Source organism: Nomascus leucogenys, chromosome 12 (assembly GCF_006542625.1).
Source record: "Nomascus leucogenys isolate Asia chromosome 12, Asia_NLE_v1, whole genome shotgun sequence".
Classification (NCBI taxonomy): domain Eukaryota; kingdom Metazoa; phylum Chordata; class Mammalia; order Primates; family Hylobatidae; genus Nomascus; species Nomascus leucogenys.
In genome coordinates, this window is record NC_044392.1 from 83,153,648 (window position 1) to 83,178,188 (window position 24,541).

Here is a 24,541-nt window from a genome sequence, read left to right on the forward strand (position 1 = left end):
ACATGCGCACACTAATGCCCTCGACCCCGCGGATTCCGCTACTGGGCGCTTGCGCAAGAGGGTGGGGTTTCTTCCCGCCGCCTTGGCCAGCTAGAAGAGTGGTTACGGGAACGAAGCCCAGAGATGATCTTAAAAAACAGGATGAACCGTAAGGCTAAGGGCCCAACGGCCCAACATGATTTCCAGGAAAGAAGCTAGCTCAGAGAAGGAAAAACCTCAGGTGCTGACACATCCCTATATACCGTGGCCGCATACTGGGCACTCCATGGATAAAAGGCACTTTCTTGACTCTGCTTTTATTTCCTTTTCGTTGAGTGCCCTACTTCCCCGTTAAAAACAAGCAGAAAATGTAATTGCTGATTGTTTGTGGCTGTGTTAGTAGAAATTAGCACAGTGGCAGGAAGGCAGCGTATACTATTTACTGAGCCCTTGGCTATGAGGTAGATGGGTTTCTAGGGGCTGGAATCATAGTGAGCAAGATAAACACCATCCCTGTAGGAAGCTAAACTCCAATGAAGCGATGACAATAACGGATGAATGAATGAACAGTATTCTTTCCGGTATTGATTACTACTTGAGGGAAATAAAATGAAAAGATGTGATACTGACCAGGAGGGTGGCATCTAGATGGTCAGGGAAGTCCTCTCAGAGACCTGGATGAGAAAGAGCTGGTAGGGAGACTGTTGTCCTGGCAAAGAAAGGACAGGGCAAATGCAGACAGAAAGAAGAATTTGGTATGTTGCAGGGGCAGGGCAGGAAAGGCCAGTGTGGGGGAAGCATAGTGAGTGAGCGGCAAGATAGTCCCAGATAGATGAGGGTGGAGAGTTAGTCAGAAGCCAGACCATGGTCCTTGAAAGCCAGGGTAAGAAGTTTAGCTTTTATTTTGAGTACAATTGGAAGCTATTTGAAAGTTTTAAAGCAATGGAGTAGTATGATCTATGTGTTATGAAGAGAATGGATTGTAGAGGGGCAAGTGTGGAAGCAGAGGAAATAGGATGCACTTCATGTTTAGGAGAAAGATAATGGTAGTTTGGACCAGAACAATGGCGGAAGAAATAAAAGAAAAAAGACAATGGGATTTGGTGATTGGCTATGGAAAATGAAGAAAAGGGCGTCATCAACAGTGAATCTTAGGTTTTGGGGCTAGCATATGTGTGGGTGGTAGTGCCACATAGAAGAGAAGTCTGTGAGGTAATGGTTTTTGATTGAGTGAGGTGGAAGAGAGTAAATCAAGAATTCTAGTGTGGATACTGAGAAAGAGAAAAGCAGACCATGACATCCAGGAGATGGCCTGGTACTACCAGCTTGGCTTGCTGTTGCTTTGAGCTGGCCTGGCAATCACAGCTAAGCATTGATATTCTTCTGTTGAACATAAACAATTTCACAGAACATCAGACAAGACAGAGTTGTGACCATGATAGATCAAGACAAAAGTAAGATCACTCTGTAATCATATCTGAACACAGACACAACATCAACATTGCCCAAGCCATAAAAATGATCGAATATCTCCTTATCCTGGCTAATACGAGTGCCTGCTGCTTCTTTACCAATTATATTTTTAGCCTCAGTCTAGTCTTTCTTCCTTCTACATAATACTTCTTAAAATACCCAATTATGGAACTATCCTTGCTTCCTTACAGCTTCCAATCCAGGCCAAAGTCCCTCTTCCTTGAACTCTTCCATAAATCTCCTAACACAAACTCAAATTCTATAACAAGTCCTTTTTAACACCCTCTTCCTAAGACATCCCATGGTTACCCATGGTGTGCATTCTCACGTACTGAAACAAGCAATACATCCAAGTTGCTCAGCTATAGTTGTGTTCCTGGTGGTCATTATCTGGAGGTCATTAACAATAATCAAGTCTAAGATATGCAAGTGATGATGTCAAAGAAACAGATGAATATATTGGTCTGGGGTATAGTTCAGGGTGAAGAAATAAACTTGGCAGTTATTAATTTATAGATGAAACCTAGTCTTGGACTATATGATATTATCTAAGCAAAGATTGTAGATGGAGAGTTGGGCTATGATAACTTCCAACATTTCATAGTTGAGCAGAGGAGGAGGAAGAACCAGCAAGAGACTGAGAAGTAGTAGTCTGTGAGGTAAGAAGGCGATGTCATAAAAGTCAAGAGCAGAAAGTTTTACAATTAGAAGAAAGTGGTCAGCTATAGCAAATGCTTCACGGAAGTAGTGAGGATACAGAATTGATCAGAGATAGTCATTAGAGCCTTTAGAAAGAGCAGCTTTGGAGTGAGACAGAAAGACTATATTGAATTTATTGACAAACAAAAGATCTCCAAATGGAGATAACTCTTGCGGTTTGGTTTGTATCTTAGTTTGGTTTCTTGTCTTTATGGGGGGGGTAGGGCACACAAGTAGAATTGTGGCTACAGTGTCAAATTGTCTATAAACTTTACACTAGCCATGTAACTTGGGCAAGTTATTCAATATCTGTGACACTCATATTTCAAAAATGTTAAACGGATAAAATACTTGCTTGGTTTTGCTATAGGGATTAAATTAGATAAAGTGACATAATACATGTAAAGTGCTTGGTCCCATAGGCCTGGACATTGTTAGCTTGTATTAGTTGATTTATAGTAGGTACTTTTTCCCCCTTTGTCAATGATCCTATCCCTAATACCTAGCACATGGCTGTTCACATAGTACGGATTTAATAAATGGCTATGGAATTAATGTATAATGAGAAGTTAGGTTTTGTTTATTTTTATTCATTCATTTATGTATATACTTAGTAGAGACTTAATAAGTGGCTATGGAGTTAATGTACAATGAGAAGTTAAGTTTTATTTATTTTTATTATTCATTCGTTTATGTATTTACTTAGTAGAGACAGAGACAGAGTCTTGCTCTGTTGCCCAGGCTAAAATGCAGTGGTAAGATCATGAATTACTACAGCTCCGAGGCTTAAGCAGTTCTCCTGCCACAGCCTCCCAAGTAGCAAGGATTACAGGTGTATGTCACCATGCTCAGCTAGAAATTAGGTTTCAAATGGTTGGTTGCACTTATGTCTCCTGTAAGCAGATTGGAGGTGGAGATAGATTGTTTAATAAAAATTATTATTTAGAGATGTTGATAACTACATACACACAGTTTTCTTTAGGGTCAGACCAGTGCCTTTACCACTTTTCCTTCATAACATGTTTATGCTGCCTCCAGGTCTGTTTGTGCTACGTGTGCATGTCTGTGTGTGTGTGTGTGTGTGTCTTTTTATCTTTTGTTTCTATTTCTGCATCCTCCAAAGTCAGTGAAGTTTTCTTTAGATAGCCTAGCCCAGGATCTGTCCCTTCCCTAACTCATGGCTGACCCATTATGGGCTGGAAGAAGTTACTAACTCAGAGTTAGCAAGAGAAGCTATGGACCTGCTTGTGCCAGTGAGATTGTGGATCTGTGCTATTGCAAAGGGATCCTGCCCTCCTAAGTGTCCCCCTGTCTTAGAGGGAGCACATGAGAACAATCTTATTAGTGGACTTCAAACTACTTAGGCACCAGGTAATCTGCATTTAGAAGCCAAGTGATTCTAAGAGTTGTCTGGGAAAACCAGATGCCCAGCTACTGGAGACCTTGAGGCTTGTGGAAATTTGAGTTGGGTGCAACTTCTCACTCTGGGAGAAATGGGGAGTCTCTGGTCAGTTGTACGGTGAACTCAGAATAAGTTCCCAGAACAACTTTCAAATAATTCTGCTCATCTCTCTCTCCATGAATGTCCTTACTAAAGGGCACACACACACACACACACACACACACGCACACACACACCAAAAAAAAAAAAAAAAGAAAAGAAAAAAATGACTAGGAAAGAAAGACATGACAAAGGAAAAGTTACTGGAAGTCTTATCCCCCTTTCCACTATTATATATATAAATAGCTGACACACTCTCTTAGAACCTTCTATCTTTGAGGAACTTGTTAACCTAGGATAGAAATAAAGCAGACTGGGTGTGGTGGCTCATGCCTGTAATCCCAGCACTTTGGGAGGTTGAGGCGGGCAGATAGCTTAAGTCCAGGAGTTTGAGACCAGCTTGGGCAACATGGTGAAACACTGTCTCTACAAAAAAAAACAAAAAATAAAAATAAAAAGGATTAGCTCAGCGTGGTGGCACATACCTGTAGTCCCAGCTAATTGGGAGGTTGAGGTGGGAGGATTGCTTGAGCCTTCGGGGTTTAGTCTGCAGTGAGCTGTGATGGCACCACTGCACTCTAGCCTAGGTGACAAAGCAAGACCTTGTCTTAAAAAAAAAAAAAAAGATAAAGTAAAGCAAATACATAGCTTTTGAAACTGAACAGAAATTATTTCTTAGGGCCATGCCAAGTAAATGAAGAAATTCCTAGGTTATAAAATGAAATTCTAGCCAGTCATTATAAAGTATACCAGGACGAAACACTTAGAATTTAATGGGGAAAATTTTTATTTCAAAAATAAAATTGCAAATTATTTAAAAATCTAAAAGCTAGTAATCAATTCTGAAACTACAGTGAAACAGCAAGAAAATTTGAAATACACAAAGGTCCACAAATTTACCAAAGTTTGATTTCTCAATTAGTAATGTAGGACAGAAAAAAACTGCCTTACAGGATTGTTACACAAACCAAATAATATTTAAAGCTTCTAGGAGAGCTCATGGAAGACATCTAACATTTGAATTTATTTTTTCATTCAATGAATGCCTTCTCACACTTGCTGTGCCCAGCAACACAATAGGTACTTGTAATATGCAAATGACTAAAAAGAGGACTCCACTCTTAAGTAGCTTGATATATATCTAATGGCTGAAGTGGACAGTTTTCTTTTTTTTTCTTTTCTTTTTTTTTTTCTGAGACGGAGTCTTGCTCTGTTGCCCAGGCTGGAGTGCAGTGGCGCAATCTTGGCTCACTGCAAGCTCCGCCTTCCGGGTTCACGCCATTCTCCTGCCTCAGCCTCTCCGAGTAGCTGGGACTACAGGCGCCCGCCACCACGCCCGGCTAATTTTTTTGTATTTTTAATAGAGACGGGGTTTCACCGTGGTCTCGATCTCCTGACCTCGTGATCCGCCCGCCTCGGCCTCCCAAAGTGCTGGGATTACAAGCGTGAGCCACCATGCTGGGCGACAGTTTTCATATTTATCTTTTATGACCCAGCATGGAGCATGTCTTTCTCAGGGAAGCATGTCTTTCTCACTAACTGAATAGGTTGAGTTCCTGGGTGTGTGCTTCCCTAGCAACTGGTACTCCAGCTTTTATCACAGTAACATGAATAGCATTTATTCCATGTTATTCATTTATTTGACAAATTCAACACCGTTGGAAAAATATTCACTGACCACATATATGTCAATTACTGTGTAAGGGAATCTCATCATCGTCATTGTTATCATGGCTAACAGTGACATAGAGCTCACCACATGCCAAGCACTCTTCTAAACAATACACATTTATTAATTACTTGACTTGAGCAACAACTCTATGAGGGGGTGATTAACTTTGGGTCAGAAAGTTTTTCTGGAAAAGGGAAGTCCACGCTGGGTTTTGAAAAATTGATAGGAGCTTACCAGGTCAACAGGGTAAGGAAGAGATACTCTGCTAGGCATTCTAAGAAGATTGAAACAGACAAATGTTTTCAGGGAACTGTAAGTTGTTTGGTGTTACTTTAGCCCAAACAGCAAGAAAAAGACTGGTAGGAGTTGAGCTAGAGAATAGACAGGGATATATCATGAAGTTTCTTGTGTGCTGTTCTCAAAATGAGGGCTATAGAGAACTAATGAAGGGTATTAAATCGGAGAGAGAGAAATAGACTTGAATTATTGAGATTACTTTAGTGTAGGAAATAAACTATAGGAGGAAGAGGCTATAAGCTGAGTGACCTATTCAATAAATGTTTAGAGATGGAGAGTGACATCTTCTCACTTGTAAGTGGGAGCTAAATAATCTGTATGCATGGACATAGAGTGTGGAATGATAGACATTGGAGATTCAGGAGAATGGGAGAGTGAGAGGGGTGTGATGGGTAACAAATTTCTTAATGGGTAAAATGTACACTATATGGGTCCTGGATACACTAAAAGTCCAGACTTTACCACTATGCAATATATCCATGTAACAACTCTGTACTTGTATCCCTTAAATTTATACAAATATAAAAAGAGCAAGAGAGAGAACATAAAATAGATGACCTGAAATGGTGTCTTTTGGAAAAGCTTCAATTTTTTTAGTCTCCTCTACATGAGGCCTTATGCTGCATATAGGACGTTTCTATTCTGTGTTTATTTCTCCTTAAGAGATGATGAAAAGAGGCTAAGCACCTAGTTTGATTAAGTATAAGGCTTACAAGAAAGCAAAAGTAGCAACCCTGATCTCATCATTGCTGATTGACAAGAATGTTGTTTCTAGCATTACCAAATGTGGTCTCCTTTGCAAGAGAAAGCAGTTGAAGTACTGATAACCAGGTCAGTGATTCTAACAAGTGGATCATAGGAACAAATTAGCCAATGAAAATACATCCCTTTCTCTCTGATGTAGCTTTTTGGAGGAGGTGGATTAGTGAGCAATGGGTCCCTGTTGGATGAGGGGTTAGGGAAGAGATGGCCTGAGCTCTAAACATAGGAAGGGCTTCCATGCATATCCTACATGTCTGGATGATGGATGAGTCTGCCATTTTTTGGCTTCCTCCTGAAGATGATAGTCAGTAGCAGTCAAAGTCATGGTCCAAGAAGGGTCACTAACATAGCACTTTCCTCTAGACACACCTCTCCTTAGAAAAACACCCAAAACAGACTATTCTGCTTTGGAGTCAACAGTGGGAGAGTGAACAAATAGAATAGATACTCCCTGCACACAAGGTATGGGCTCACAAGAGCTAGGCAGCTGGTGACAGCACTTTCTTTGTGGCCCACTGCTCCTCTAAAATAGGCCTGTTTGTTTAAAAGAACCTGGTGAATTATTGAGAGGGAATTGGGATAAGCTGTTCTGCCCTCCACCCCTTTCCTCAGGGTACAGCTGGAATTGAGGTAAGTATATAATATCTAAGTTTAGGCCTATATTAGAATAACGAGGGAAATGGACACTTTTGGCCACTTAATGAGGTAAATGGGGCCGGGCGCGGTGGCTCACGCTTGTAATCCCAGCACTTTGGGAGGCCGAGGCGGGCGGATCATGAGGTCAGGAGATCGAGACCACGGTGAAACCCTGTCTCTACTAAAAATACAAAAAATTAGCTGGGCGTGGTGGTGGGCGCCTGTAGTCCCAGCTACTCGGAGAGGCTGAGGCAGGAGAATGGCGTGAACCCGGGAGGCAGAGCTTGCAGTGCGCCAAGATTGCGCCACTGCACTCCAGCCTGGGCGACGGAGCGAGACTCCGTCTCAAAAAAAGAAAAAAAAAAAAAAAAAAAAAAAAAAAAAAAAAAAAAAAAAATGAGGTAAATGGACACTGAATGAGGTAAAAGAACATAGTACTGGCATCGAGGGACATAAATTCTAGCAACCAAACTAGGAGACTTCTCTCTCATCCAAGCATCCCAAACAAAAATGAGATAAGTTCAATAGCAGTGCTATAAGGGAAAACCTCTGCAATTCCTTCTTGATCCCATTTGATATATATTTGAATTATTGACATAATGAATGTAAGGGAAGGGGATGCATTTGATGCACACTGTCATAGGCACTGAGTTGGGCACTGTAGTAAGATCTTTTTATGTGTTATCTTATTAATTCTTTAATTATTGGACCTATTTTATAGATCAGAAATATTAGCTTTAGAAAAGACTGTCTAGGCACTGTGGCTCACTCCTGTAATCCCAGCACTTTTGGGAGGTTGAGGTGGGTGGACTACATGAGCCTAGGGGTTTGAGACCAGCCTCGGCAACAGGGCAAAACCTCATCTCTACTAAAAATACAAAAATTAGCCAGGCATGGTGGTGCGCACCTCCAGTCCCAGCTACTTGGGAGGTGAAGGTGGGAGAATCACCTGAGCCTGAGAGGTCGAGGCTGCAGTGAGCTGAGATCATTAGGCCACTGCACTCCAGCCTGGGAGGCAGAGCAATCCTGTCTTTAAAAAAAAAAAAAAAAAAGACTAAGTAAATACTGATGACAACAAACCAGTAAGTGGCAGAGCTGAAATTGGAATCTAGGATTCTTTGAACACAAAGGTCTTCATTTGGATTAGACCTCAACTATATATTTTTTCCTTTTTATTGTGGTAAAATACACATAACCTGCAGTTTACTATCTTAACCATCATTAAGCATACAGTTCAGTGATAGTAAGTACATTTACGTAGTTGTGCAACCATCACCACCATCCATCTCCAGATCGCTTTTCACCTGGTAAAACTGAAACTCTACATCCATTGAACAATAACTTTATTCCCTAGTCCCCCAGACCCTAGCAACTACCATTCTACTTTCTGTCTCTATGAATTTGACTACTCTAAGTAACTCTGGCAGAATCATACAGATTTGTCATTTTGTGACAAGTGCATTTCACTTAGCATAATGTCCTCAAGGTTCATCTGTGTTGTAGCATATGTCAGAATTTCCTTCCTGTTTAAGGCTACATAATATTCCATTGTATGTAGATGCATTGTGTGCATATACAACCTCTGTATCTGTGGGTTTCACATCTGTGGGTTCAACCAACTGAGATTGAAAATATTCAGGGGGAACAATAGATGTTTGTGTCTGGACTGAACATATACAGACATTTTTTCTTGCCATGATTCCCTAAACAATACAGTATAACAACTATTTACATAGCATTTACATTGTATTAGGTATTATAAGTAATCTAGAGTGATTTAAAATATATGGGAGGATTGGATAGATTATGTGAAAATACTACACCATTTTATATAAGGGACTTGTGGATCTGTGGATTTTGGTATCTGTGGGGGGTCCGGTAACCAATCCCCCATAGATACCAAAGGATGACTGTATCACATTTTGCTTATCCATTCATCTGTCAATGAACAGTTGGGTTGCTTCCATGTTTTAGGTATTGTGAATAATGCTGCTATAAACATTGGTATACATGGGAGACTCTTTCGGTTCTTTTGAGTATGTACCTAGCGGTGGAATTGCTAGATCATATGGTAATTCTATTTTTAGCTTTTTGATGAACTACCATACTGTTTTCCATAGCAGCTGCACCATTTTACATTTCTACCAACAGTGCACAGAGTTCTAATTTCCCCACATTTTTGCCAACACTTTTTTTTTTTTTTTAATAGTGGCCGTCCTAATGGATGTGAGGTGGAATTTCACTGTGGTTATGACTTGCATTTCCCAAGTAATTATTGATGTTGAGCATCTTTTCACATGTTTGTGACCATTTGTATATCTTCTATGGAGAAAAGTATATTCAAGGCTTTTGCCAATTTTTTGAAATTTTTTTAATTGTTGAATTTTAGTTCTCTTATATTCAGGGTATTAATCCCTTATCAGATGTATAACTTGCAATATTTTCTCCCATTGTGTGGGGTGACTTTTTACTTTATTAATAGTGTCTTTTGATGCACAAACGTTGTGTTGTTTTTACTCCCCAAAGGAAACAATCCCAAAAGCTTAAATGTTCATAAAGTACAGTTTGTCTATTTTTTCTTTTGTTGCCTGTGCTTTTGGTGTCATATTCAAGAAATCATTGTCAAATCTAATGTTGAGAAAATTTGGCCCTTTGTTTTCTTCTAAGAGTTTTATGGTTTTAGCTCTTTGTTTAGATCTTTGATCTATTTTGAGCTAATTTTTGTAGATGGTGTTAGGTAAGGGTCCAACTTCATTCTCTTTTTTTTTTTTTTTTTTGAGATGGAGTCTCGCTCTTGTCACCCAGGCTGGAGTGCAGTGGCACGATCTCGGCTCATTGTAACCTCTGGCTTCTGGGTTCAAGTGATTCTCCTGCCTCAGCCTCCTGAGTAGCTGGGATTACAGGTGCCTGCCACCACGCTTGGCTAATTTTTGTACTTTTAGTAGGGACGGGTTTTGGCCAGGCTGGTCTCGAATTCCTGACCTCAGGTGATCTGCCCGCCTGGGCCTCCCAAAGTCCTGGGATTACAGGTGTGAGCCACCGTGCCTGGCCCCAACTTTATTTGTTTGCATGTGGATATCCAGTTTTCCAGGAGACCTCAACTATATATTTTTTTAAGTTTTTTCAGCTTGGCTAGCAAATAACTTGCTCAGGCTGACTTCAATTTGAAATTCGATTTTCAACTATAGGTAACTTCATGCTCTTATTATTGAAAAAAATACCTGTGGATAGTTGCAACCCAATTTCAAAAACTAAAAACGTGAAGAATGGGAAGCTTGGTAAAAAAAAAAAAAAAAAATACCTGCAAATCTACCAAGGGAGAAAAAGTATTTATAGTATGAAATAAATATGTTGCACCTGAAGGTAATTACAGCATACAAAGAAAACAAATAACACATATTTTCCTCCTAAAACATGCAGATTTCAAACACTCTGGAGAAAAAAAATCCTGTTATTATTACTAAAATTCAGAGAGACTCACAGGACCAAATTCATATTTTAAAAATTTAAATGCAAACTTATGAAAATTAAGATTTCTGTACATTACCAGGGCTCCAATATATAGTCAAATACTATTAGGACTGGGAGGTCAAGGAGCAAGTACTGTGATATGTCAAGTTTCGTCTCCAGGGACTGAAACTTGCTAGCATCTGGTACTACTCTGAAATGTGCTGATTATTTCAGTTCAGCGATTAATGGGAAAAATACCCAGTATGATGAAATCTTAATGGCTTGACTTACAATTGTTTGTTATCTTTAAAGAAGATGATTTAAGATTTTGAAAAATCCCTAGAAATTTCAAGGTCAGGCCCTTTGTGTTGGTGCCTTTTTGCTGGAAAAGAAATATGCTTAAGAGCACATTTTAAAAACGATGTATCAATACTGTACAAAACTTTTCATATTCTTATGTGTTTTAAAATTACAGAATAAGATTGTAATTAGCCAATATTTATTTTTTAAAAACATAAAGTTGTGACTGTCCATTATTTAAGACAAGTTACTAAGATATAACTTAATACAGCAATATTAATTGGGGTTTAGTGCTAGTGGTTTTTCAGGTTTAGAACAATTATCTTCTCAGTTTTAAGTTTTAAATATAAAATTTTATCCCAAAGAAGAATTTTCCAATTAGGCTATCCATCACTGCCCCTTCTCCAAAATACTAAAATAAATTTATTTTATTTTATTTTATTTTTGAGATGGAGTCTTGCTCTGTCTCCCAGGCTGGAGTGTAGTGGTGCTATCTCAGGTCACTGCGACCTCTGCCTCCCAGGTTCAGGTGATTCTCCTGCCTTAGCCTCCTGAGTAGCTGGGACTATAGGCATGTGCCACCATGCCAGGCCAATGTTTGTATTTTTAGTAGAGATGGGGTTTCATTGTGTTGGCCAGGTTGGTCTCAAACTCCTGACCTCAGGTGATCTGCCCACCTTGGCCTCCCAAAATGCTGGGATTACAGGCATGAGCCACCATGCCTGACCCTAAAATAAATTTAAAATGGAGGCATAAGCACCATTAACTTTGAAGCTTTAAATATAGTGATAAACTTAACTCTCAGAAGTTTGAGGTTGGAGCATCACAGGGGTCTGAGAACTATAGACCAAATCCCTTGTGGGACAAATCCAGCCTGTCACCTGTTTTTGTACACACTGCAAGTGAAGAATGGATTTTACACTTTTAAGTTATTGAAAAAAATGTATAAAAGAATATTTGGGACACATGAAAATTATATAAAAGTCAAATTCTAGTGTTCATAAATAAAGTTTTATTGGAATACAGCCATGCTCATTTGTTTAGTATTGTCTATGGCTGCTTTCACTCTACAATGACAGAGGTGAGTTGAGTAGCTGCCACAGAGATGTGTGGCCCACAAAATTGAAAATATTTACTAGCTGGCCCTTTATGCGAAAAGTTTGCCAACTTCTGAGCATCATAATTGCAGCTTGCATTGTGAAGTCAACATACAAATAAACCAAATGTCACTAAGGGGTGCAGAAGAAATTTTTACCATATACATCAGTTGTTTAATGTGGAGAAACAAAGCACACAAATATTTACTTAGTATTTGTTAATTACAACAGCTCAGAATCGTGACTAGTGCTTTGTAATGGTAGTTTCTTTTTCTTGACAGGAGAGCACCAGCTTAATCTTTCCATGTGAAAAAATACACTTATCCCATGATCCTCCACAAGGCAGGAGATAGAGGAAATATTGCAGGAGTCTCTATGCTGAAGTCTTTGTTAACAGCATGACTATGGATGGACAGTGACTGGCATTTAATTTTGACGTGAGGAGGGAGGAGAAGCCAGCAATACTCAGTGCCTCTATTAAAGTGAAGGGAAAGACACACAGGGTCTTTTCTTGTTGCCACTTGTGTAGCTGGGAATGGGTTGTAGTAAAGTCAATAAAATTCTTCAACATCCTTCAATAACAATGATTCTAGTCCTTCCGAATGGTTCAAATTCTATGTTGATACTTACGTTTTCTAGTACATTATTCTCTCTCTAGCCACATGAAAAGGCTAGAGTACCACAAATGTCTCAAAATTTAGAGGTCCAAATTATGACACCTCTTTAGAAAGATGGCAGGTCCTCTGGGTATTACAAAACTAGGGTTATATCCTCACTACCTAGAAATATCCCCCTGTGGTCATCTCTCAAAAAGGATAACAGTGATCTCAGAGAATATGCTATAGGGAGTTTAAAAGGATCCCTTGCCTTCTAAGCACCCGGGGATTGTGAGCTGTATGTTTTAAGAATATATAGCTGGCCAGGTGCAGTGGCTGACATCTGTAACCTTAGCATTTTGGGAACCCAGAGCACGTGGATCACTTCAGGTCAGGAATTGGAGACCACACTGGCCAACACATCAAAACCCCATCTCTACTAAAAATACAAAAATTAGCTGGTTAAGGTGGTGAGAGCCTGTAATCCCTGCTACTGGGGAGGCTGAGGCCTGAGAATCACTTGAACCCGAGAGGCGAGGTTGCACTCCAGCCTGGGTGACAGAGTGAGACTCTGTCTCGAAAAAAAAAAAAAAAATACATATATATATATATATATATACACACACACATCCACTGTTTCTTCCAACCATCACATAGCTAAGAAAGTGGCTGAATGTAGCTACCAAAAAATACAAGAGAAGGGAAAACAGAGGCCCAGGAATGAGAATGAATAGTGTCTTCTAGCATGTGATGTATAAAGCATATCACCCCAAATAAATAGCAGTCTTACTAATAAAAATAAAAATTAAAAACACAGTTATATTTAATTTTTAGATCCTGTAAGCAGACAAAATTATATTCAATTTTTAGATCCTGTGTTTAGATGAGTATTATTTAAACACTCATCTTCTATATAGCAAGAAATCACATCTCTGTGATCTATACTATGTTCCTGTGTTTCAATATTTCTGGTATGAAGCACATCTGGAACTTGTCAAAGAAAGTTAACTTTACAAGATAGTTCCTTGTAGCAAGACCCCTGGCCAATGAGTTCTTTCTACCACATTTCCACTATGGTTCACTCATGAGTAGTTACCGTGAATATTAAAAGTGAAGGATAAGTTCTCTTAAAGTTTACATTTTGCTTGAACAAATTGAGCACTTTATCATAAAATTGGTCTAACAACAAGCATTCCAAAATTTCCTTTTTTTCTTGTAAACCTTGAATAGACAGTTTTAGAAATGAATGTGATCACGTGATATGCCCGCTTCCCTCTTTCGTGCCATTTTGTGGTTATGATTGATTTTATATTTGATCTTTTTCAATATGAGGTTAGGAAGTCCTATGAAAGAAATTAATATAGGACTGATAATAGGGACTGATATAGTTTGGATGTTGTCCCCTGTGTCATGTGGAATTGTAATCCCCAGTGTTAGAGGTGGGGCTCGGTGGGAGGTGATTGGATCATGTGGGTGGGTTTCTCATGAATGGTTTAGCCTCATCCCCTAGGTGCTGTCCTCGTGATAGCGAGTTCTCAAGAGATCTGACTCTTTACAAGTGTGCGGCATCTTCCCTCTGGCTCTCGCTTGCTCCTGCTTTTGCCATGTGACATGCCTGCTCCTGTTTCACATTCCACCATGAGTAAAAGCTCCCTGAGGCCTCCCCAGAAGCTGAGCAGATGCTGGCACCACACTTGTACAGCCTGCAGAACTGTGAACCAATTAAACTTCTTTTCTTTATAAATTACCAAGTCTCAGGTATTCCTTTATAGCAATACAAGAACCTCCTATAGCATAAGGACTAAACATTCTTCTTAAAGCCCCTGAGATGTTTTGGGATTCTGTCAGAACTCAGTATCCCAGACTTTTGGTACTATTCAGTTTTGGTACATCCGGCACTGATGCAGTAATAACTCTTCAAACATTCAGAATGTTAACTTACAGTAAAATATGAATTGCTAAAGCTAGGACATATAAGATAGTGTCTGTCTGGGTTCCCCCGAAGCCCAGCAACATTTATTAAACAATGTCATTCCAGGGAGCAGGCATACAAAACAGGAAGGAGGAGAAGCCAAGATGAGTACATATTAAGTATTAAGGGGTTAGCCACTCCTGTGGATGACTGGCACACAATGCTGCAGCGTCTTCTGAGGAGGCTTTTGAAATGTATTGTAGAATTTTTCACCTCAGTTTAAAAGGGCAAGCAAATACTTATCCATTAGTGTCTGTCCCTCATGGGTCAACTCCCTCCCCCTTGCCAGAATGCTGAGTGGGTTCCTATGGGTGTTCCATACAGGGGTGCCAGAGGTTCCCCAGGAGAGACAGCTAGAGGAACACTTCACAGGTTGAAGCAAGAATACTATCAAATCACTTCTGCACAAACTTAGTTGAGGTCTACAGGAAACAAGCAGCAGCAGCAGTGGCTGAAGTGAGAGGTCTGGCTGGTAGGATTGAAGTGGTGCACTGTCCAGAGCTGGGAAGGGTTTGAATTTTACCCTACTTGCAAGCTAACAAGTTTGCCTGTCACAGTTTCATGGGCACTGGCAGAAGACATGAGACTGCTGAATCAGACAAAGGACTTTATTCCATACGATACATCAGGCAGCCTGAATTTCATGTTCATGTTAGCACCTCTTTCCTCCAACTTCCACTAGGACAACACAGAGGGGAGTCCAAGTGGATGTGGCACATACAGCGTGAGGAATACCTGAGATATTCCAAGCTTAACAATCCTCAATCTTTTGTATGACGGCCCGCAGCAAACCTGCCTAGCCTTTTCCCTGGTAGAAACTTGGCCTTCATTTTACTGGTGCTATGGTTTAAATGTGTCCCCTACAAAATTCAGGTATTGCCAATGTGGTATTATTAGGAGGTGAGGCCATTAAGAGGTGATTAGGTCATGAGGGCTCCTCTCTCATGAATGGGATTAGGTACCCTGATAAAAGGGTCTGATTAGAGAGCTTGTCCCTTTTGCCCTTCCATGTTATGTCATGTGAAAACACTGCATCCCTCCTCTCTGGAAGATGAAACCCTCACCAGACACCTAAGGTTGGTGCCTTTCTTGATCATAAACTTTCAGCCTCTAGAACTGAGAGAAATTTCTGTTCCTTATAAGTTACCCAGTTTGTAGTATTCTGTTATAGCAGCACAAGCAGACTGAGACAATTGGCCAGCAAAAAAATCTGTCTTCTGAGGTGGAGAGATATATTATCTTATTTTTCCAAAGCTGTCTGCTATACAAACATCTTCAAAAAGATAGTCTGGAACGAAAGCTACTCGGAAGACATGCATAAATGTGAGAGATCAATAGAGAATCATCTCCCAAGATGCACAAGAAGTGTTCAATACTAGTGATGTTTAACTGGTTTAAGTAATAGAGACATTTAGTCTTTTGATGCTGGTCACCTTGCTTAATTAGATAATCTTTGCAGAGCCTCTTGTTTCCAGGTGTGGAGAATTCACACCGTAATCTGAGCTATCCTAAACTGTGAAAAAATGTAGAAGTTCTATGGGTCTGTCTTGACTCTCATCCATTCTCCATACTGTTGTCATGATTAACTACATGTGCTTATGTCATACTGCCAACTTGTCTCAAGCCTATTGTATAAAATTGAGTTTATAGAGATTTATGTTTGACACAAAGGTGGGGAATTTTTAGTGTTTGAGTGTCAGTAAGCAAAAGAAGATATGTAAGTTTTAGCAACTTTGTCTCACTGATAAAAGTATTTGAATTACCTATCCTATACTATCTATAGGCTGTAACTAATTTTACTTTTGGAGTAACTTGAAGAAAGGAATAATATCTTGTTCATTTTTCACTGTCATCTAGCACATACCTGGCATATGATAGATACTCAAAAAGATATTTGTTGAATAGATTATTAAAGGAAAACACAAAAGACTAAAGTCATCTACAAGAAAAGATAAAGACCAAAAAGAAATGTAAATACCAATATTGAAATACAGTGTTGTGGGAAGTCAGGGAACCCGAAAGGAGGGACCGGCTGAAGCCATGGCAGAAGAACATAATTGTGAAGATTTCATGGACATTTATTAGTTCCCCAAATTAATACTTTTATAATTTCTTATGCCTGTCTTTGCTGCAATCTCTGAACATAAATTGTGAAGATTTCATGGACACTTATCACTTCCCCAATGAATACCCTTGTGATTTCCTATGCCTGTCTTTACTTTAATCTCTTAATCCCATCATCTTCATAAGCTGAGAAGGATGTATTTCGCCTCAGGACCCTGTGATGATTGCATTAACTGCACAAATTGTTTGTAGAGCATGTGTGTTTGAACAATATGAAATCTGGGCACCTTGAAAAAAGAACAGGGTAACCGCATTGTTCAGGGAACAAGAGAGATAACCTTAAACTCTGACTGCCAGTGAGCCCAGTGGAACAGAGCCATATTTCTCTTCTTTCAAAAGCAAATGGGAGAAATATCACTGAATTCTTTTTCTCAGCAAGGAACATCCCTGAGAAAGAGAATACGTCCCTGAGGATAGGCCTCTAAAATGGCTGCTTTGGGGGTGGCTGTCTTTTACAGTCATAGCTGTAGGGATGAAATAAGCCTCAGTCTCCCCTAGCACTCCCAGGCTTATTAGGAAGACGAAATTCCTGCCTAATAAATTTTGGTCAGACCGGTTGTCTGCTCTCAAACCCTGTCTCCTGATAAGATGTTATCAATGACAATGCGTGCCTGAAACTTCATTACCAATTTTAATTTCGCCCCGGTCCTGTGGTCCTGCGATCTCGCCCTGCCTCCATTTGCTTTGTGATATTCTATTACCTTGTGAAGCATGTGATCTCTGTGACCCACACCCTATTCATACACTCCCTCCACTTTTGAAAACCACTAATGAAAACTTGCTGGTTTTGTGGCTTGTGGGGCATCACAGAACCTGCCGACATGTTATGTCTCCCCCAGACACCCAGCTTTAAAATTTCTCTCTTTTGTACTCTGTCCCTTTATTTCTCAGACTGGCCAACACTTAGGGAAAATAGAAAAGAACATACGTGAAATATTGGGGCTGAATTTCACCTGATAATATAGCACTCCGTGGTATACTTGTTAGGGATATTGCTATTTTTTTTTTCTACTTGCTGTGGTTTGAATATTCCCTTCAAAACTCATCTTGAAATCTAATTGCCATTGTAACAGTATTAAGAGGTGGGGCCTTTAAGAAACGATTAGGTCATTGGGGGCTCCACCTTCATAAATGGATTAATGCTACTATCGTGGAAGTAAGTTAGTTATCACAGTAAGGCTTCTTTATAAAAGTGAACTCCCTCTCACATGTGCTGTCTTGCCCTTGTGCCTATCTGCCATGTGATGTTGTACAGAAAGGCCATCACAAGACATGAGCACCATGCTCTTGAACTTCCCAGCCTCTACAACCATGAGCTTAATAAACCTTTCTTTATAAATTATCCAGTCTGTGGTATTCTGTTATAGCAATAGAAAATAGACTAAACACTACTTAAAACCTCCTGTCCATGTCAAGCAGACAGTAAATATTTATGAGCACCTATATGGTGAAATTATTTTACCTTTATGGATAAAAGAAGATCCCTTGACTTTTTTCAATGTCACATTCTCTATAAAAAGCCATAATTTGGCTGGGCATGGTGCCTCATGCCTGTAATCCCAGCCCTTTGGGACGCTGAGGCAGGTGGATCACCTGAGGTCAAACCTGGCCAAAATGGTGAAACCCCATCTCTACTAAAAATACAAAAATTAGCCGGGCGTGGTGGTGCACACCTGTAATCCCAGCTACTCGGGAGGCTGAGGCAGCAGAATTGCTTGAACCCAGGAGACAGAGGTTGCAGTGAGCTGAGATCATGCCACTGCACTCCAGCCTGGGTGACAAAGCAATACTCTGTCTAAAAAAAAAAAAAAAAAAAAGACAGACATAATTTATTTGGCAGGTAGCACGTTACAGTAGATAGCTCATATGAACTTTATGATCAGACTAATTTAGTTTAGTTTTAATCTCAGCTCATTACCACTCATTAACCAAGTGATGGTGGGTAAGTTTCTAATCTAAAGATGAGCATCTGAATAATACTGCCTTACCAAGTACTTCTGAGGGCTACATAAAACAACATGTTTGAAGCTCCTGGAAGAGTGCTAGGATCCAATAAATGTTAGTTTCTATGTTAGTTTCCTGTGGTTTCCATAACAAATGACCACAAATTTGGTGGATTACAACAATAGAAATGTATTTTCTCACAGTTCTAGAGGCCAAAAGTCTGAACTCAAGGTGTTGGCAGAACTGCACTCCCTTTGAAGACTCTAGGGGGAATCCTTTCTTGCCTCTTCCACAGCTTCTGGGGGCTCCAGGTATTTCTTGCCTTGTGGCAGCATAACTCCAATCTCTGCCTCCATTTTCACGTGGCCCCTTGTTTTCTCTCACTGTCTCTACTTTGTGTCTCTTATAAAGACATTTGTCATTGGATTTAGGGCCCACCCAGGCAATTCAGAATGATCTTATCTTGAGATCCTGGCTTAGTTACGTCTGCAAAGACCCTTTTCCAAATAAGGTCACGCTTTCGAGTTGCAGGGGTTATGGCCTGGACATATATTTTTTGGGTACCATTCAACTCACTACGGTTCTCTTCCCATTTCTTCCTCTCCATTTAAATATATAGAGCACAAAAATCTGAGTGTGTTAAAAAGGTTTTAGCAAATTATACCTGGGGGTTGAAGTAAAATCTTAACAACGAGAAAAAATATTCAAAATTTTCAAGCAGTCAAGTGATGAAAAACAACTTGTTATAATTGGTGAAAAGAGGTTTTATGCAGACAATCCGGGAAGCAGATAGTATGAAAAAGAAGTGAGAAAACACCTATGCCTAGTTATGAACCAGACACTGTACTTTGTTTTGTGTGTGTGTGTGTGTGTGTGTGTGTGGTTTTGTTTTTGTTTTTGTTTTTGAGACAGAGTCTCACTCTGTCACCCAGGCTGGAGTGCAGTGGCACAATCTTGGCTCACTGCAACCTCCGCCTCCTGGGTTCAAGCAATTCTCCTGCCTAAGCCTCCCGAGTAGCTGGGATTACAGATGTGCACCATCACGCCTGGCTAATTTTTTTGTATTTTTAGTAGAGACGGGGTCTCACCAGGTTGGCCAGCCTGGTTTCGAACTCCTGACTTCAGGTGATTCACCCACTTCAGCCTCCCAAAGTGCTGGGATTACAGGCATGAGCCACCACACCCAGCTTGTGCGTTGTTTTTTAAATACACCTTTTAAAGAAAAATATTCCAATAATCCTATTAGGCAGAGTAAAACAGATTTACAAAATATATATTTACAAAAATTCAATTCAGAAGGGTTATGTGTCTTGACTAATATCATATAGCTATCAGGTACAGTGCCAGAATTTTAAAAAACTGTACCTTCATTGCACCAAATTTAATTATAATTGATTCATAGACACACCATTATCACTAGGCTGTACATTATCTATTTTTGTTATTTTTACTGCAACTGGTGGTTCACTGCAACCACCCACAAACCTATCACTCAAGATAGCTCAAAAACCAGAACCTTAACAATTTATGTCTGCTTGTATATTCCTCCCTTATCCCATTCCCCCAGATCCTAGAGGTTTGCTCTTTTCATTACACCACAGTGTCTGAAAGAAGTGGGAAAAGCCTTGGCTTGAAATTAGAAAGCCCGTGTTCACATCTCAAGTCAGCCACACAGGAGGGGTAACTTTATGCCAATGCTTGTCTATTTCTGCCCTTTCCAACCTGTTTCAAGTGTTAAAGACAAACTGTCTGCAGGCTCAGCCCACCTGGTCCACTGACAGCCAGCTCGGCAGCATATTAAGAATATCCCACCTTGTTTCTGATCATTTAGGTGAACTGTTGTGATTTAAAATAAATTGCTTCAAATATTTTCCTTTAAAATAAAAAAAAAAGTAATTATATTACCCAAGGGTAGAAAGAATAATTTCTATCCATGTAGCATATCTTTTTCTGCAAAAATCTTTGAATAGTAACATACTGGTGAGATCAGTATGTTGAACTGACCAGCCCATAGGAACAAAATAATTAATCTTTAAGAGTGGCTGGGTGTGGTGGCTCACCGCTGTAATTCCAACATTTTGGAAGGCTGAAATAGGTGGATTGTTGGGTCCAGGAGTCTGAGACCAGCCTGGGTGACACGGTAAAACTCTGTCTTTACAAAAACATACAAAAATTAGCCCAGTGTGGTGGCGTTTCCCTGTAGTCCTAGCTACTCGGGGGGTGGAGGCAGGAGGATGGCTTTGAGCCAGGGAGATTGAGGCTGCAGTGAGCCATGATGTCACTACTGCATACCAGCGTGGTCTATGTGTCTGTTTTTATGCCAGTACCATGATGTTTTGGTTACTATAGCTCTGTAGTATAATTTGAAGTCAGATAATGTGATTCCTCCAGTTTTGTTATTTTTGCTTAGGATAGCTTTGGCTATTCTGGGTCTTTTGTGGTTCCATATAAATTTTACAATTTTTTTTTTATCTTTCTCTGATGTAACAGAATTAATTCTGGAAAGAGAACTGGGTAGCAGAAAATAGAGTAGAAAGGAAAATTTACCTTTGTATGCATGTTTGAATCTTGTTCCACATAATCATATTTTTCTATTCAAAAGAATAAGTGAAAATTAAAACAAACTATTTAAATAATGTTTCTGATTTCCAATTGTGTGGTACTCTGTGTGTATGTATATTGAAGGCTAGGAAGAAAATATTATTAATAATAGTGGTTATTTCTAGAAGATGAGATTATTGATAATTTTTTAAAATTCTTATCTTCATTTTCCAAAACTTACATTAAAACCATGTAAACAGTTAATTTTTTTAAAAAGAAAAAAATTATTTATAAATGAAAAGCTGTGAAGAGAAGCCAGTGGCTACCTGCTTAGCATAACAGTTTGTGAGGAGGGTAGGTCAGGCCTGAAGGGATCACCTATACTCTCCAAGAAAGCACTATGCAAGTTACAAGGGCAATGAGGGTACTGCTGGGGACCCATCTTTGTGGATCGTGTTTACCTCAGTAGTAACAACAGCTCTCAGGATCAAATGGATCACACTTAGTCACGGAGACCCCTGACATAAAGGAGTGGAAGCTCCCAGAAGGAATTCTCCTTTTATCATTATTATTATTACTATTATTATTTTGAGACAGAATCTCACTGTGTCGTCCAGGCTGGAGTGCAGTGGTGTTATCTCGGCTCACTGCAACTTCTGCCTCCTGAGTTCAAGTGATTCTCCTGCCTCAGCTTCCCGAGTAGCTGGGATTACAGGCATGCGCTACCATGTCTGGCTAATTTTTGTATTTTTAGTAGAGATGGGATTTCACCATATTGACCAGACTGGTCTCGAACTCTGGCTTCAGGTGATCCACCCAGCTTGGCCTCCCAAAGTGCTGGGATTACAGGCATAAGCCACTGTGCCTGGCTGGAATTCCCCTTTTAATCCCCAATACTTGATGCCAGTAGTCTCTCAACAGATGTTGAGTAAGTAAGTGAGAGGGCCAGGGAGGAAATAGAAAGCACTGGTCTTGTGGCATCAGAGGACATGGACTTAATTCCCTATTCTATAACTTAAAAAAAATGTTCAGTGTTGTACCCTAAAGTTACTTAAAACGGTGGGTCTCAGTTTCTTCAGTCTTAAAAATGAAAGGTTTGAACTTGATCAATGATTAGCAACCAAAGGTTTACAAATCAAGTGACTTTTCTACTAACATCTGGCTATTAGGGTCTTCCCTCCAAACCCATCCACTTTTCTATAATTCCACCTCTTCCATAAGGTTGCATCTAAGTTCTTGGGACCAAGATTTGCTGACTTTTCAAGATGTGCCTGTCTGTGTGCACATGTGCAGATGGTAACCTCTGGTCTTTGCTTATCATCTACACATGCTGGCATCCACCGAGAAGTGCAGCCTCCCATCCTGCCCTTGGCCAGTAGCCCAGGCAAGACCCTATGAGTCATTCTTCGTTCCCATCCACAGGGTCTCTTTAGGTCCAATAGCTCTTTGTTTCCACAACTATGTCACTTTGGGTTACAAAAAGACAATATGCAGCTTCCCCTGACACTTTGGAGAGCAGGGAAACTCAGTAAACCTGTCTCAGGACCACCAGTCTAGACACTACACAGCTGATTCTTCTGCCCCCAAAGGGTCTGGTCACTAACCTGGTTTCTCCTTGAGAAAGGAGACCATAGGCACACCTTGCTCCTAAATCTCTGAACCTATTTGCCTTAGATTTCTCCTGTTCCCTCCCTCCCTTTCCTATTTCTTGGCTTGGAAGAGGGGTTCCTGGCCCCTCTTCTCAGACTATACTTCCATCTAGAACTCTTCGGTTCCAACTTTTCTTCCTCCTGGTCCCAGAGTAACCTTTTTACTCATTCCTCTGAATCTCTTGCTTCATGTGACAGAGCAATAGAGTGTAGTGAGTAATCATTCAGGCTGCCACACTTGTGTTCTGTGACAATACCAAAGCTGCATAATATAGTGGGCCTCAGTTTTATTATATGTAAAATGGGGTTAATAACAGCACCCACCTGTATTAGTTTTTTTGTTTTGTTTTTGTTTTTTGAGATGGAGTCTGGCTCTGTCACCCAGGCTGGATGCCATAGCACAAGCTCAGCTCACTGCAACCTCCTCTTCCCGGGTTCAAGTGATTCTCCTGCCTCAGCCTCCCAAGTAGCTGGGATTACAGGTGTGTGCCTCCATGCCCGGCTAATTTTTGTATGTTTAGTAGAGGCGGGGTATCACTGGCCAGGCTGGTTTTGAACTCCTGACCTCAGGTGATCCTTGGCCTTCCAAAGTGCTGGGATTACAGGTGTGAGCCACCATGCCTGGCCAGTTTTCTATTGCTCCTCTAACAAATTACCACAAAACTGGTGGCTTAAAACAACATAAATTTATCTTACAGTTCTGGAAGTCACAGAGTCCTCAATGTTGGTAAGACTGTTCCTTCTGAAGCCTCTAGAGGAGGATCTGTTTATTTGCCTTTTCCAGCTTCTAGAGGCCACCTGCATTCCTTGGCTTGTGATTCCTTCCTCCACCTCCAAAGCCAGTAGCAGAGCATCTTGAAATCGAGCATTTGTGCACACTCTGAGGCCATCATCAGTCATCATATCTCTTTTTCTCACTCTGGCTCTTCTCTTGTGATTACATTGGACCTAGCTTGGATAATGCGGGCTAGTTTTCCCAACTCAAGCGCCTTAATTTAACCACACCTGCAAAACTTCTTTTGCAATATAAGGTAATATATTCACAGGTTTTGGAATTAGGATATGGATATCTTGGGGGCCATTATTCTGTCTATCACACCATCTAATATGATTATTAAATAAGATAATGCATGTAAAATGCTTAGTTTGATACAATATTATTGTTAAGCCTAGGCCTAGTCTTTTGAAATTCCTAAGCCGAGAATTATGATCTTCAGCCTGTTGTGTTAGCTTTACTTTGAGGCAATGCATGCTTCGTGTTCCATCCACCACCTGAATAAAGAGGACAGTTGTAGGGTATGAGGAAATGTGGCATAAAAAAATGTTCATTAAGTTGCAAATATCCATTCCTGCCACATCTGTAAGCATTTTCATGTTTCCTGAATTGGCCCACATGTAAACAAGTTTACTCACCAGTGAACTAGATGGTCTCCAAAGTCTATTCCTAGTCTATTATTTAGGTCTTCTTTTCTGAGCAAGTATGAACTTGTCTGGGACCCCCTCCTGGCTTTTCTTTTCACTGTGCTTTCCTCTCTGTCTCTTCCTTCACAACTGAAATCCCCGAGTAGTCGCGTAAGTGCCAGGAGGGGGAGTGTGTAGTCAAGGTGGGGCATAGGTGGGACTAGCACCCTAGGAAGGACTGCCTATTCGTGTTGCGCAATGGAAGCCCCACCCCACAGAGGGAAGCAAATATTTTATGGTACTTTATTAGCATCAGAGAGCATGAGCATTTCCAGGTGACAGTTGAGAAAAGCTGGAACATGAAATTGAGTTTGAGGGAGTCTTGCTTGGTTCATTTGAGTGGAACCATCTGGTCTTTCACAGGCCTCAATAGCTGTGCTAGCTTGAC

The 24,541-nt window shown here is 40.3% G+C and overlaps 1 protein-coding gene across 1 annotated transcript in view; it reads left to right on the forward strand.

Annotated features, from left to right (window-relative positions):
- Positions 1-96: 96 nt before the first annotated feature.
- The window catches only part of HFM1 (helicase for meiosis 1), a 214,013-nt gene continuing 189,568 nt past the window's right edge, over positions 97-24,541 (forward strand). Inside the window, exon 1 of the mRNA XM_030825053.1 lies at positions 97-220. Within this exon, the coding sequence (XP_030680913.1) occupies positions 176-220 (45 nt within the window). The 5' untranslated portion in view covers positions 97-175. The remainder of the gene's footprint in view (positions 221-24,541) is intronic.